At 44.8% G+C, this 13,428-nt stretch overlaps 1 protein-coding gene across 4 annotated transcripts in view; it reads right to left on the minus strand.

Annotated features, from left to right (window-relative positions):
* Window positions 1–13,428, minus strand: part of DDHD1 (DDHD domain containing 1) — a 62,623-nt gene that overhangs the window by 2,321 nt on the left and 46,874 nt on the right. For all 4 annotated transcript variants that reach the window (XM_052696543.1, XM_052696545.1, XM_052696544.1 and 1 more), the window contains 5 exons: window positions 9,742–10,004; window positions 7,687–7,762; window positions 3,930–4,079; window positions 2,974–3,226; window positions 1,478–1,648 (listed from right to left, as the gene is read on the minus strand). In XM_052696543.1, coding sequence (XP_052552503.1) covers window positions 1,478–1,648; window positions 2,974–3,226; window positions 3,930–4,079; window positions 7,687–7,762; window positions 9,742–10,004 — 913 coding nt within the window. The remainder of the gene's footprint in view (window positions 1–1,477; window positions 1,649–2,973; window positions 3,227–3,929; window positions 4,080–7,686; window positions 7,763–9,741; window positions 10,005–13,428) is intronic.

Consider the following 13,428-nt stretch of genomic DNA (forward strand, 5'->3'; position numbering starts at 1 on the left):
AACTCCAAACCATTTCCCCTTGTCCTGCTGCCATCTCCCCTTTCCAAGAGCTGACTCCCCTCCTGTCTGCAGGCTCCCTTTAGGTACTGCAGGCTGCACTGAGCTCACCCCGCAGCCTTCTTTTCTCCATGCTGAACAAGCCCAGCTCCCTCACCCCATCTTCATAGGGGAGATGCTGCAGCCCCCTGCTCATCTTTGTGGCTCCTCTGGACCCTCTCCAACAGCTCTCTGTCTTTCCTGTACTGGGGGCTTCAGACCTGGACACAGCACTGCAGATGGGATTTCAGCAAAGTGGGATGTGGGAATTGTGCAGGAGACCTCAACGTGCCACCATGCAAAGGGACCTCATCAAGAGCTCCACAGTGCTGGCTGTCACCCCACTCCATTTCCCTGAAGTTTAAAACCAACTCTCTGTCCGCAGCAGTGACTCAGGCAGGTTATCTGCTGGAAGTGGCAGCAATCAACAGACTGCAATGCATCATGTGAATGCAATCACAAGATACAACAGTGCTAATGCTTGTGACTGCTTAGATTGCAAAAGCCCCGCCTTGAGATGAGAAGTTTAAAAATAAAGTATGAATGTCTGTAAAGGAAGTATATGTACTTTTAAAAAAATAACCCAGCTGCTAAAATTGCACTCTGTGCTCTGGGGGGTTCAGAGCAGGACAAGGACAGCCTCTGTTTCCAGCCATACCTGCATTTAAATAGAGATTGCTTCAAAACTGCAAATGTATGGGCAAATTTACATAAATCCATTTCATTACAGAGGCTGAAATTCTTGAAGCAATCATTTTGCTTTCCCTAGAGATAGTCTAGGAACTGCTGATGGACAGGTCTCGTTAGCTAAAACTCACACACACACAGATGTGTGAGCATATGTGACGGGCACAAATACACAGATAAATGTTTTTTAAGAGGACAAAAAAAAATAAATAACAGGGAGAACAAAGTCAGTAATTGTGCAGCCTTCAAAGAATCACAGAATGGCTGAGGCTGGAAGGGACCTCTAGAGCTGATGTGGTCCACTGCCCTGCTCAAGCAGGGATAGCCAGAGCTGGAGCCCAGCACTGTGCATGGGTGGTTTTTGGAGATCTCCAAAGAGAGACCCCACAGCCTTTCTGGGCAGCTCGTTCCAGTGCTCTGCCACCCGCACAGCACAGAGTGATGGCCAGAGGGAATGTCCGTGCTCCAGTTTATGCCCGCTGCCTCTCGTCCTGGCACTGGGCACCACAGCACAGAGCCTGGCTCTGTCCTCCCCACACCTCCCTTCAGGTATTAACAGACACGGATGGGATCTCTGAGTATCCTCAGCTCCAGGCTGAGCAGCCCCAGCTCTCGGCCCTCCTCACAGCAGAGCTGTTTCAGGCCCTGCAGCACCTCGCTGGCCTTACGCTGGGCTCTCTCCACTCACTCCCAGAAGACACACACGCAGGAGATGCTGCTCCCACAAGGGACGTAAGGTGTGTTAGTCACTAACACGTGGGTTCGAGGAAGCCCGAGCTGCTCTGTGAGAAAGGCGGCGTTCCCACAGCGCTCTTCTTGTCGTCCCCTTCCCCTCCATCTTTTCCTGGCTCTGCAGTCTGTGTACTTGAGCGGCCGAATCTCGAAAACAGCATCCCTCCGAGGCCCTTCCCAATGCTCGCAGCTCCTGAGCTCAGCAAAAACAAACAAACAAAAGGAAAACAAGCACGAGGTCAGCCAATTCAAACTGCAAATTAAAGCTGCTGCTGCGCCCGTCAATTAGAGCGGGGTGATGGAAAACACTATTCATGCTTTTCTAGGGTGGGAACAGCTTATCTGACTGAAGTGTACACTGTTTATCACGATGCTAATCTAGTGGACAGGCAAAGGCTGTAATTTGGAACCTGTAGTTACGGGGAACAAAAAAATAGATGGGAATGCTTTTGCAGAAAGGAATCCGGAATTTTTAAGTCTGCGTTGTAATTCCTCCTTTATAGAAAGTTTAAGACAAATGTTTCATAACCGTGATGCTGCCTTCTGAACCTAAGAATCCCATGGGAATATTGAAGAGACTTCTTTTGTTTGTGGTCCTCACGATGAAATAACCCCTACAGAGCTTTAGAAATGCTCTATCGTCCTTCAGTCCGACTCCTTTGGTTGCTCAGGAAGAAAGGTGTAAAAGCTAGGAACAGATTTGAGATGTTTTCTTCTGACTTTGCTGCCACCGTATGGACGAGACACTGAAGTTGCTGTAGTAAAACAGCAAAAAGCAGTGTACCGTGAGAGAACGCTGCTTTGAAATGCTGCACGCTTTCACTTAAGGACTGAACTGCTTTTATACTCTCTATTTGTTGGGTTGGCAGGATTTCTTGCACTAGGTCACACTAACCTTCTTCCAGAACCCACACAGAGAGCTAAAGAAAGTCCTTGAGTCAACAAAAACTGCATGTGCGTGCTCAAACATAAGCTCCAGTGAAAGTGATTTTAAGCTCTACTAAATCAGGGCTTACTCTGATTTGGAAAGTTGATTCAGAAAGGCAGAAAGGGACAGACTTCACAGTGAACTAGCCCGAATCTCCCTTGGTAAAATTATAAAAGTATTGGGTTCCATTTAACCTATACAGAGTGATTTTTTTCCTTCTATTTGTCAATACCACAGAATGCAAACACAAAACAAGCTTCAAAGTATTTCAAAACATGAAGTACAGTGGAAATTATATGAAGCCCCCAGGATGTTACCATAAGAAGGCAGACAGTAAAGCGGCAATAGCATAAACTCTCTGACCCACATCCTCTCTCTGCAACGCATCCTTTCCTTGACTTCAGTGTATTATGTAAACTGCCTTTTCTTCAAAGCAAATGTTAGTTTGGATTAGAACAAGCAATGCACCCCACGCAAAACAAGCACTGAAAACAGGCAGGAATGACTCGCTGACAGTTGGACCTTAAACACCACACAGCAGTGATGCTGTGTGAGAAGACCCCTGCAGAAAAGGGACAAGGAGCAATTACCCAGTATACTGGCTTTGCCTATGTTGGTTATGGACTCCCCGTAGTGGCGCCGAACCATGACTGGTGAAGTAGTTGGGCTTGGTACAGTTGAAGCACTTTCGCCATCCGTAACTGAGGTAGGTTCTTTTGTTGGGTTGAGAAAACTTGGCTTCATATGCTCGTAAGGTAGAGGGTTTGCGGTGTTGTACCAGTGGATCTGGACTGGTGAAATGTTGCTGTAGTGCTTCAGGATTAAAGGTTCTAATCTATAGGCCTGCAAGAGGAATTCAGGAAAGAAAACAGAGTGACAAGACTGAAATCTATATACCCTATACTATATACCAGACTATACTATAATACCATATACCAGAGTCTGGATAGGAAAGCATGCAACTCCCCAGTCAGACTCCTGTCAAAGAAGCTGCCAAGGCCGTATGGATCAGAGGCCCAACATCCTGCCTTTGATGACAGCTAACACTGGCTGCCTATGGAGGAGCACAAGGACAGCACAAAGCTATACCAATACTTCCTTCCCAAGGCCTATCCCACCCTCTAACAATCTGTTACTCCCTTAGGGAAAACGACGGCGTCTTTGTTTTTCTACAGTATTTTGTCAACTGCTTGTGAAGCCTTTTTATGATGGCAGTAGTAGACTTGGATCTATGACATTTAATGGAAGCCAGTAAGCTAAAGCCAAGTTGGAACTTGGCTTTGCAAAAAAGCAAGTTGAGCACACTCAAATTTTACCCTTATTAATTTGAAAAGAGAAGCAAAGTGCACAATACTGAAGGCAACCATTTGCAGCAAATGCTTCTCAACTGCTACAAAACCCGAGGTACTGCACAGCAATCATGAACAGCCAGTGCAGTGCAGGAACACACGTGTGTCGACTCACACACTTTGAAGAACTCATTATCACACAGCCAACACTTAGAAACAAAAGAAGGTAAAAGCTTGCAACTGCAATTACAACTCACCACTGGATCTGTTGGATGAAAGATATTCAGTAAGCGGTTACAAATTGTTCTGGGCAGAATATGATCTTGACTCCCGCTGTTTCCTGGACGGATGCCACGCAATGCCAAAAACACTGCTAGTGGAGATCCCATACAGAAGAAATTCTCAACCTAAGGAGAGATTTCATCTGCATGAGTGAGGGTGGAAATAATGCTTTCTAACATGGCTGGATTTGATTTCTCTCTGTTTCAACCAAGGGACTTGTATAGTATTGGTAAATTAAAGCAGGGAAGAGCACTGTAATATACATAGTGCAACATAACAAGTTAAGTTTCCTGCTTTTTTTTGCTGTGAGAAGAGAGCTACATGTTGTGATGCTGCAACGTTTGAGAATTGGAAACTATGTTGGGTATTTGAACTGAAAGAAGTCTACCAACACTGGAAGGAGTAATACAAGAACTTAGAAGACATCAAGGAAAGAAATGTGATGTGCTTCACATCATTAAAGTCTGCTTCTCATGCAACTTTTCAAAGCTCACCACAGCTCCATAACCTTATCCTCAGCTAGTACTCCTTGACTCACTTTGCTACAGAAGCCATCAGTGCAACTACACTGAGCACTGGAGATGACCTACAGAAAACCCTCCTGGTAGTCACACACACATACAAGCTGGTGATATGTACAACCTCTTGCAAATATCCGGTGTTAAGTGAACAGAATGGTGCTCATCAGAAGTGTCACACATCACAAACAGAAGCACTGCCTGAGAGCAGCACACTGAGCTACCTTGCAGCTCACGCTCATGCTGTGCAAAGCTGCTGCGACTTGCTCTGCAAGGATTGCTCTCAGCACTGCCAGGCAGGCAGAGCAAACCTGCACTGCAGCCATGAGCCCATCTGACATACATCACTGAGCACTCATCAGTGGTAATGACTTCTGGTCACTGCCAACGTAGGCCAGGATTCAACAGTGACCAAGAGGTGAATGCCTTTGTATCCCATCACCAATCCTCAGATATTGTCTCCGAGGAACATCAAATATAAAACTCTTTAGTGAAAAATATTTTTCAAAATCAAAATTACTTCTCAACCTTTAAAATGTTTTCTTATATGAAAAATTGGTTTGATCATTGTACCAGCTTCACTGTCACTTTCCCAGTAGTAGCACCAGTTTGCAGGGCACTGCAACCAAGACACTGTCAGCATGCTGCTACTCAACTGGTGAGAGGAGTTTATTCTTGCTGGGTGCATGAGGAGAACGCCTGGATTCCTACACGCCTTTGCTGTATGTCAGCACACGGAGCGAGGGTGTGGAAATAATGGTCCATTTCATCCACCAGATTCCAGCATTGAACAAAACATTCCTCCTCCTCTGACTTGGCGCTGGTACTCCACCTCTTCCTTCCAAAAGAATATCCGAGCTCCAATTCAATGGAAAAAAGCCCTAGGTCTTCAGCAGAGCTATTCAGTGTCATATGCTGCAAAGCACAGATCACTGTCATCTGTAGTGTTACTCCAGTCTGGTTCAAAGCAGCTCTTCTTTCAATTAATCTTCACAGAGACCCTCACATTTCTGCAGTTTGGACAAAAAGCCTTCTCATCTTCAAATAAGATAGAAACAGATATTCACTGTGTTACCCTTTGAAGTGAGTACATCACTTCCAACCCTGTCCATCTGACTTGCCCACATACAGCATTTGGAGTACACAGTTATGGTCTTTGTGCCTCAGAAAGAAATCAGAAAGCGACTGCCAGCTGACATTTGCTGGCAGATACTTCCCAGAATTCTCCTCATGCAAAGATCCTTAAAAAGGTAAACAATTTAAATGGTCACGAGGTGCAGGTTTCTATCAATAAACATTAACAGTGTTCACAGACAGATTTTTCTTGGAGCACAGCATTCTTTGCTGTATTATTTTCTTCCACGCACAAGTCTTCAACATGATCTTCCATCTCTGGTAAAGTTCACAAAGACAAAGTGCCAACTGCAGGGTACCTTGAAGGGTGGCAATAAATCAATACCAATGCTAAAAATCAAAAGCAAGCCTTCCAAAAATAAAGCCCTTTAAATTGCAGTCATTAGACGCTTAGCACTGTAGCAAAGTGGCATCTATCAATTTTGGTGTTCCTGCATGAAGCAGGACTGAGGCACTCCACATGCACTCCTGTAAATGTTTAACAGAGAAGCAATTTTTAAGAACACCACTTTTCAGGATAGCACTTTTCTCCTGGTTATGATTCACGAACAGAAGACCTAATGGATTCATTTTAATGTTAAGCAGAAGCAGGTATTACACCATTCCCCACATGTCCATATTCTGGCTAGTCCTTTCCATTACAACTGCACGTAGCCACTTGGTTGTGGATGACAGCCTAAGAGATCAGGGATCAAAGACTCCAGCCTCCTGCACTGCACAGCTCAAAGCAATTTGTGGATCAAGCACTTGCAGTGAATAACAACTCAAGATCCTATGAGAGCTCTGTCTGCCAAGAGCCATGGTGCTTGGTAGTCAGTGCCTACAAAGCAGTTACTTCTCTTTCAACAAGCTAGTCACCCTCAGGAAGCTTGCTGATGAGCAATCATCTCTCAATGACATCCTGCAGAAATCATCCTTTAGCAGGAGCACCTTGCTATCACATTCATGGAAAGCCTTCCTCTTCCCCTCGAGGTCTCCCTTCTTCCCCTTGAGGTCTGTCCCATGCACAGTACTCAAGCAGGAGGCGTCATTAGCTTTGCTCTATGCTAGGAGTACTGACATAATAAAAAAACCAAAATGTCTTTTTGTTTTTTTCAGTAAGGGTAAGAAAAAGGATGCACATCAATGGGAAATTACCTAAGAGTAATCTGGATATAGTTCACTCTTCTCTCTGCCTTCTTTTCCCCTCCCCTCCTGCTCTCTCTAAAAAGCATCTGTTCAAAGAAACCTTCAGTTTAAACGCAGCTGAGTGAAGAATAATCTTTGCACACAGCAAGAGCAGTATGTCTGACTCCAGCTTCTTTGATGGTAGAGATAATAGCACAACATGCGTTTTTAAGCCGTGATAAAAGAAGGAGGCTATGACAAATTGAATTACAGTTAGTTTCTTCTTTTTCACAGCTCAAGATTGACCTTGGCTTTCTGGGAGTGCTTCTGAATTCAGAAGGAAAGACAAACGGCAAGTTAAGAACAATAATCTGTTTTCTTCTTATCTACCATGTCACATTTTTATTGTTTCATATTTTAGGATACAGCAGAGCAACCAGAAAGCGTTGCACATCCCACCACAAAGCTAGAAATGTCTTTTTCCAATGACATGAAATTCTAGCAATTGACAGAGCCAATTAGCAAGCAGTCTTTTTCACGAGTCTAGAAGTAACCTGCCCTACCTGTCAGGCCAGAGTAATTCTGAAGGAAAATCCACTGCTGGAGGAAATTCACTCAGGTTGACTCAGAGGTGAGAAGCAGTCCCAAGGGCAGATGGTTCAATTGACAAAGCAGAAGTACAGTTGTTCAAGGTATGTGATTGGTGCAATCTGTCAAATGGTTTTTACCTTACACAAGTGTGTGCAGTGTGATAGCTATTCAAACACTGGGTTATGTATTCACATAGGAACATATATACTTGTAACAAATATTAGCACATGAATGTAGTAGTGTGTTTATGTACATCCACACACATTTATGCCATTTTACCAATGTCTAGTGACATGGGAAAAAAAAGAAAGTAGAATAATTCTAACTGCAAGTGTGTTTTTAGTGTGGTTAGGACATTCAGTGAAAATCTAGATATACATACCTTAAATTTTAAGACAGGTGTTTTTGCTATGGTGGATGCCTTTAAGCCTTGTAACCTTTCTTCTATCTCTTTCAACCTGGAAAATAAGGAGATCTTTCTGAGACAGAACAATGCAGACGTATTAAGGGACCTGATCCAAACAGGCACTGATGCAAGGTCCAACAGTTTGCCTGTTAGGCAGAGAGAGTGACTGCGCTGTTTTTTCCTCTGAGGCAGCCCAGTTGATTAAGAATCAATGCATGTGAAATCCTGTTCCTCTGACCACGGGAGGAATCAATCAAGACATTCATCACCCCAAGCATCTGCCCATCCTCCCTGCTCAGGAGCAGGTGATTCACCTCCTGCTTCCTTGGTTTCTGCAGCCACATGGCCTGATTTTAGTTTGTTTTGTTCAGCCACAGCCACAGGAGAATCCATGGCCCATTATGGAGTTCTGTACTGCAGTGGAATATCTGAAGGACAGGGTCTCGCATTTTCAGCTATCTCTAAAAAGGGTCCTTTATCTTTCACCAGTCTGTGGGATGAACAACATCTAACCCAGCACTAGAGCATTATGCCCTCGTCAAAGCAGGAAAAAGCACCTCTTCAAGTTCTCCTAAAGCATTCTGCAAGCAAAAATATGAAGGCTAACCTCTGTCGCCCTGATTAGAAAGATACTAGTCTGGAGCTAAAGCTTTTTGAAGAGTATTCCTCTCAACCAGTTAGTATGCTTCAATGAATGTGATCTGGTCTTAAAAAAGGAGGCATGCAGAATTCTTGACTCTTGTAAGCTGCTCTTGAAGGGTTCCAATAAATAAAATGCATATGCTCATGTTCTACAATGCAGTATATTTATGCACGCTGTCACACACCTCACTCAGGCATAAGTATTTTCAGAAATCCACTACATGTTTGAGAGCCCTGCAACACCAGAAATCCAGGAGATAGAAACATCCTTTACCATTCCAGACTGAATGACACTACGATGGCCTGTGAACAGGGGAGCCACTATCACACAAGTGCCTGTGTCAAATGGTGCTCGGATTACTGGGATGAAAAGTGAAATGCATCTGCATACCTAAGGAGCCGGAGCATGGCTATAAAAACTGTAATTTTCCATCAGTAATATGCCTGTAGGGTCACCTTACCCCTGGGCACGATTTTTGGGTCTTTTACTTCTCTACTTTCTGAAAGACCACACTTTATCCAGCCCTGCAGCTGTTAGAGATGTCCTGTACCCATCCCTAATTACACACATACTGATCTCAGGCACAGCGGATCTGATGCAATACAAACGTTCCCAAAGCACCACTGGAAAGACTGAAATTCATGCTCCTGTGTTCATCATTAGATTCTCTGTCTATGAAGTCTCACAGTACCCGGAAAGCCAGGTTAGAACAGAGAAAGCACCATAACAGTGTGAGGGCAGAGTGATTATCTACATGGTCACCTCATCCTGAAAATCCCTACCAACACTTGCAAGGCAATGAAACCAAGATCCAATCTGTCACAATGGGCAGTGCTGCTCTGCACTAAGAACTGCATTAACATTTCTAAATGGCAGCAGGCAGAAACTGGTAAATGATCTGCAGCAGAACAGTAATCCCCTAAGCCCAATCACAGCAACCACAACATCTGCACCCAGCTGGTGGAGCTCAATTTCCAAGCTCAGTCTCAGAGAACACTTCTCATTTTTCTCTAGAGACTCTGGCATTTCACTGCTCAGGTTCTGTGTGTTTCAGTTCACTGCACACCTGTGAGCTACCTCAAATATCTGCGGGGCTCATGGCCTGACCCTGCCCTTTCTTTTTGGCTAGGAGCTCCCAGCGCATCTGAGCAGTGAGTAGCAGCTACTTGAGTTTGGTATAGTCTGTAGGATACGGATTCAGAGCTCTCATTAGCACTGCCAGCTCCCTGCCTGCTTAGTTCTGCGGTTAGCATCCACCACCGCCGTTCAGCATCGTCAGAGGAACATCAGCTGCAAAATACAAGAGCTATGGTGGGTTCTGGAAACACCCAAAGGGCGTCACGTAGGGCTGTGGTTTTATCCTTTCATAACCAAAGTGGATGCATTACCGTTGTTTGGTTATGTAAAGTTCTTCAAGCAAACGCCGCTCCTCATAACTCATCCAAGTGTCTTCAAGCTCCTCCTCCTCTTTCCGCAGCAACTGTTCATACAGGCTGACCGGGTTCCAGCCAGTCATGATGTCGTAGGTGATGACACAGCCCAGAGAGTGGGACACAATGGAGACTTTCCCTCCTTTCTCCTCAAACTCTGGGTTCCGAGAGCAGAACAGTGTGTACAGGCGGTTCAGCTCCTGCTGCAGCCCCTTGACAAGCTGTTTGAAGGTGGGAAGGGAAGAAGGTTTAATAACAACATATCTTAGTTCACACAGCGCATAGATCAGCCTCCTGAGCATGCATGTAGGACAAGCATCGTGTTCGGTTTGTGTAACTGGGAAAACATCCCAAATTGCTTTTGGATCTTTGTAAGGCATACTTGAATTCATTCTGCCCATTGCTCACGTATGAAGGGACCAGAGCTTCCTATTCCACTTCCTCTCCTCCATGCTGCACCTATGTAATGTTTCCCCAGAATGAGATGATGCTAGTACAGGAAAAAAGCAGTCTCATGTCAGGCAAAAGGAAGAAACAGGAGGAGAAAAAGCACAAATGAGAAAAGCAGAGCCAGAATTTGAACATTTGACATAAGCGATGCTAACAAAATGTTTTTCTGGCTATAGATTACTGGGAGGTATGAGGGAAAAACAATAATGCAACACAGTTCTCAATCATCACAAGCTAACCCTATGATGCTACCATAATAAATACATATTGGCCCTAATTGAATCTCCCGGAGGTTTATCTGCTTCAAGTCCTATAGTAATGTACATGTATATAAGAACAGGAGGATTCACTGAAATATTTTTTTAGAGAGAACTGTTAAAAGACATAAGATTTGGAAAACAGACAATACAAAAAGAAACCAGCTTTGCTTGCGACACTCAACACAGAAACTGAGCAATGCTTCCAGGCTGCATAGAGGAGGACAAACATGAAATTGCAAATCATTCCCTTGTTAACAACAGGAAATTGAAGCTATAGAACATGTAATTTGGACATGATTTTTCAAGTGCCTGAATCATTACTGAATATAAATATGAACGACGCTAGCACTGTCAGTGTTTGATACACACTTTGCTGAGATAGAAACCACACAAGCCCTATGCCTCAAAGCACTGTGAAATGATTAACAAAGCTTTGCAGGAGCTCAGAGAAATAAGCATCAACATTCCCATTTTCAAGTCTTTTTGTTGTGATGCTGCCCACTGCGCTTGGCGCTGTGCAGACGTTGGGAGGTACGTTCACACATGAACAAACAGGCAGAGCTTTTCAGCAAGGGCTGCAAATAGCAATCAGGGCTAGCTTCGGCTGGTTGGCACTTTCTCCATTAAAAAAAAAAGGTTTTGATTACAATCCAGAAGAAAATAACAGAGATCTGTTGAAATCAAAGTGTTCCAGGACTATCGCCAAGCACTCAGGGAAAAAAGGGAACGCTGCTCTCCTGCAGTTTCCAGGCTGGCTTCCAGGTACCCCCAAGGAGACAGCACTATGTCCTGCCCACAGGGCCCTCAGCAGGGAGCCCACAACCCCAGACACACAGTGGATGCTCCGGATGGAGCACTGGCTCCTGGTTTCAGTGCAGGCAGCACAGAATCATAGAATCATTCAGGTTGGATCCCCGAACCCAACTCCAATCCATCCCCACCATGCTCACTGCCCATGTCCTCAGTGCCACAGCTCCATGGCTCTGGAACACCTCCAGAGACTCTACCATTCCATGGGCAGCTGTGCCAGTGCATCACTGGGAGTTGGAATCGATGATCTCTGGAGCTCCCTTCCAACCCCTACAGTTCTGTGATTCTGTGATCACCAGACTTTCCGAGAAGAATTTTTTCCTCGTATCCAATCTGACCCTCCCCTGGCATGACTTGAGGCCATCACCTCTTGTCCTATCATTGTGATCTGCAAGAAGAGGCTGAGCCCCACCTCACCACCACCTCCTGCTGGGGAGCTGTAGAGAGTGTTGAGGTCTTTCCTGGGGTCTCCTTTTCACCACTGACCCACCCCAGCTGCCTCAGTTGCTCCCCATAAGAGCCATGTTCCAGCGCCAGACTCACCCAGGTACTCAATCTATACAAGGAAGAAAAGAATAATGCCATCTTGTTTTAAAAATCCTAAACAAGCTAGTTCTGAAACCCTTAAATAATATATCTCAGCATTAGCAACTTTTTTTCTCTTTTTCCTGATGGAAAGTTAAAAATAAGGTGCACAACAACTCAGCAACGTCCTTCAGTGCTCCCAGAGCACTGCCCAACTTACTCAACAGTCCTCTATCCTACTTTCCTATTTCCCTGGAAAAGCAGATTCCTTTCAGGAACAACATTGCATCAGTCTGCCCACAGCCCATAGGCACAGAGTGGGCAAGTAACCTTCTGGCATTGTCATGTTTCATTATAGGATTATGTTCTCTTGCTGCTTTGGGGAGTAAGACAACTCAGGTTGGAAATTATGTCCAGTCTCCTTTACAAGTGTCCAAATCCTTAGAAACTTGTTGTTATTAAAGAGTTAGACAAAAACAAGGTCTAGGAAACTGTCTGTGGGTTTCCAAATAGCTCTACATTTGCCAACCAGAGTACAAGTACTTAATTTGACTAGATATCTGACACACAGGGTTTGTGAATCACTGGTTCACAGAATGAATCATAGAATCATAGCATGGCCTGGGTTGCAAAGAAGCACAGCGCTCATCCAGCTCCAACCCCTGCTGTGTGCAGGTCGCCAACCAGCAGCCCAGGCTGCCCAGAGCCACATCCAGCCTGGCATTGAATGCCTGCAGGGATGGGGCATCCACACAAATAGTGGTATGCAAACATGAACAGAAACCTTTCTCAGTTCTCACCTCCTCTCCTGCCTCCTCCCTCCCAGTTTCCACCTTAATCATTGACAAAGAGCCATTTCTCAGTGCCATTCTTTGGCAGCTGCTCCCCAGTGCTTTGGGTAGCACTTACCCACAAAAAGGTTTGAGTTTCCTTGAATGCTTGCCCAACGCGTTATCATCATCTCCTGAATGTTTCTCACAGGCTAAACAAGCTCAAATCCCCCCACAAAAGGCAGTACTGCGTCAATATTTTCCTGCAGCTGCTCCCACAAACCTTGTTTGCTGCTCTGATGGCTAATCCACTGACTGCTCTGCTCAGCTCTTCCAGGAGGGACCAGTGAAAAGCAGGCAGCCTATAGAACAGACAGAACCACTGCAGCAAAAGGAACACTTGCTAACCCTTCAGCAACAGCCACATCAAATCCCTGCACCACAACTGGCCCTTCGACTGCATCAGACTGAGGATGCAGCAACCTCTGAAAGAAAGGTACCGAAAATCTTCCAACATTTCTGTCTTGCTTCCTAGGAAAGCCCTTTCTCTCTGTTGTGATTCTGGGAGAAATAAACCCTGAGCACAGCAAGCAGATCAATTATTTCAGTGCAAAAGTTTGGTGTAGGATTAAAATGCTATGAAGCATGCAGATGTGCCACTAACACTCATGCATAAAATACAAATAAAAGCAAGCTTTACAATGTCTGGAGCCCTTAATGCAGTCAAATTTCAAAGACTTTATAGCAAGTCATAACCAGGCACACTAAGCAGCCCACAATCCTCAGACTGAATAGAGAGCCAGTATGCATTACTGTATTTCCAGAGGTGC

The sequence above is a fragment of the Tympanuchus pallidicinctus genome, unplaced genomic scaffold, assembly GCF_026119805.1.
Source record: "Tympanuchus pallidicinctus isolate F22 unplaced genomic scaffold, pur_lepc_1.0 scaffold3, whole genome shotgun sequence".
NCBI classification, from domain to species: Eukaryota; Metazoa; Chordata; class Aves; order Galliformes; family Phasianidae; genus Tympanuchus; species Tympanuchus pallidicinctus.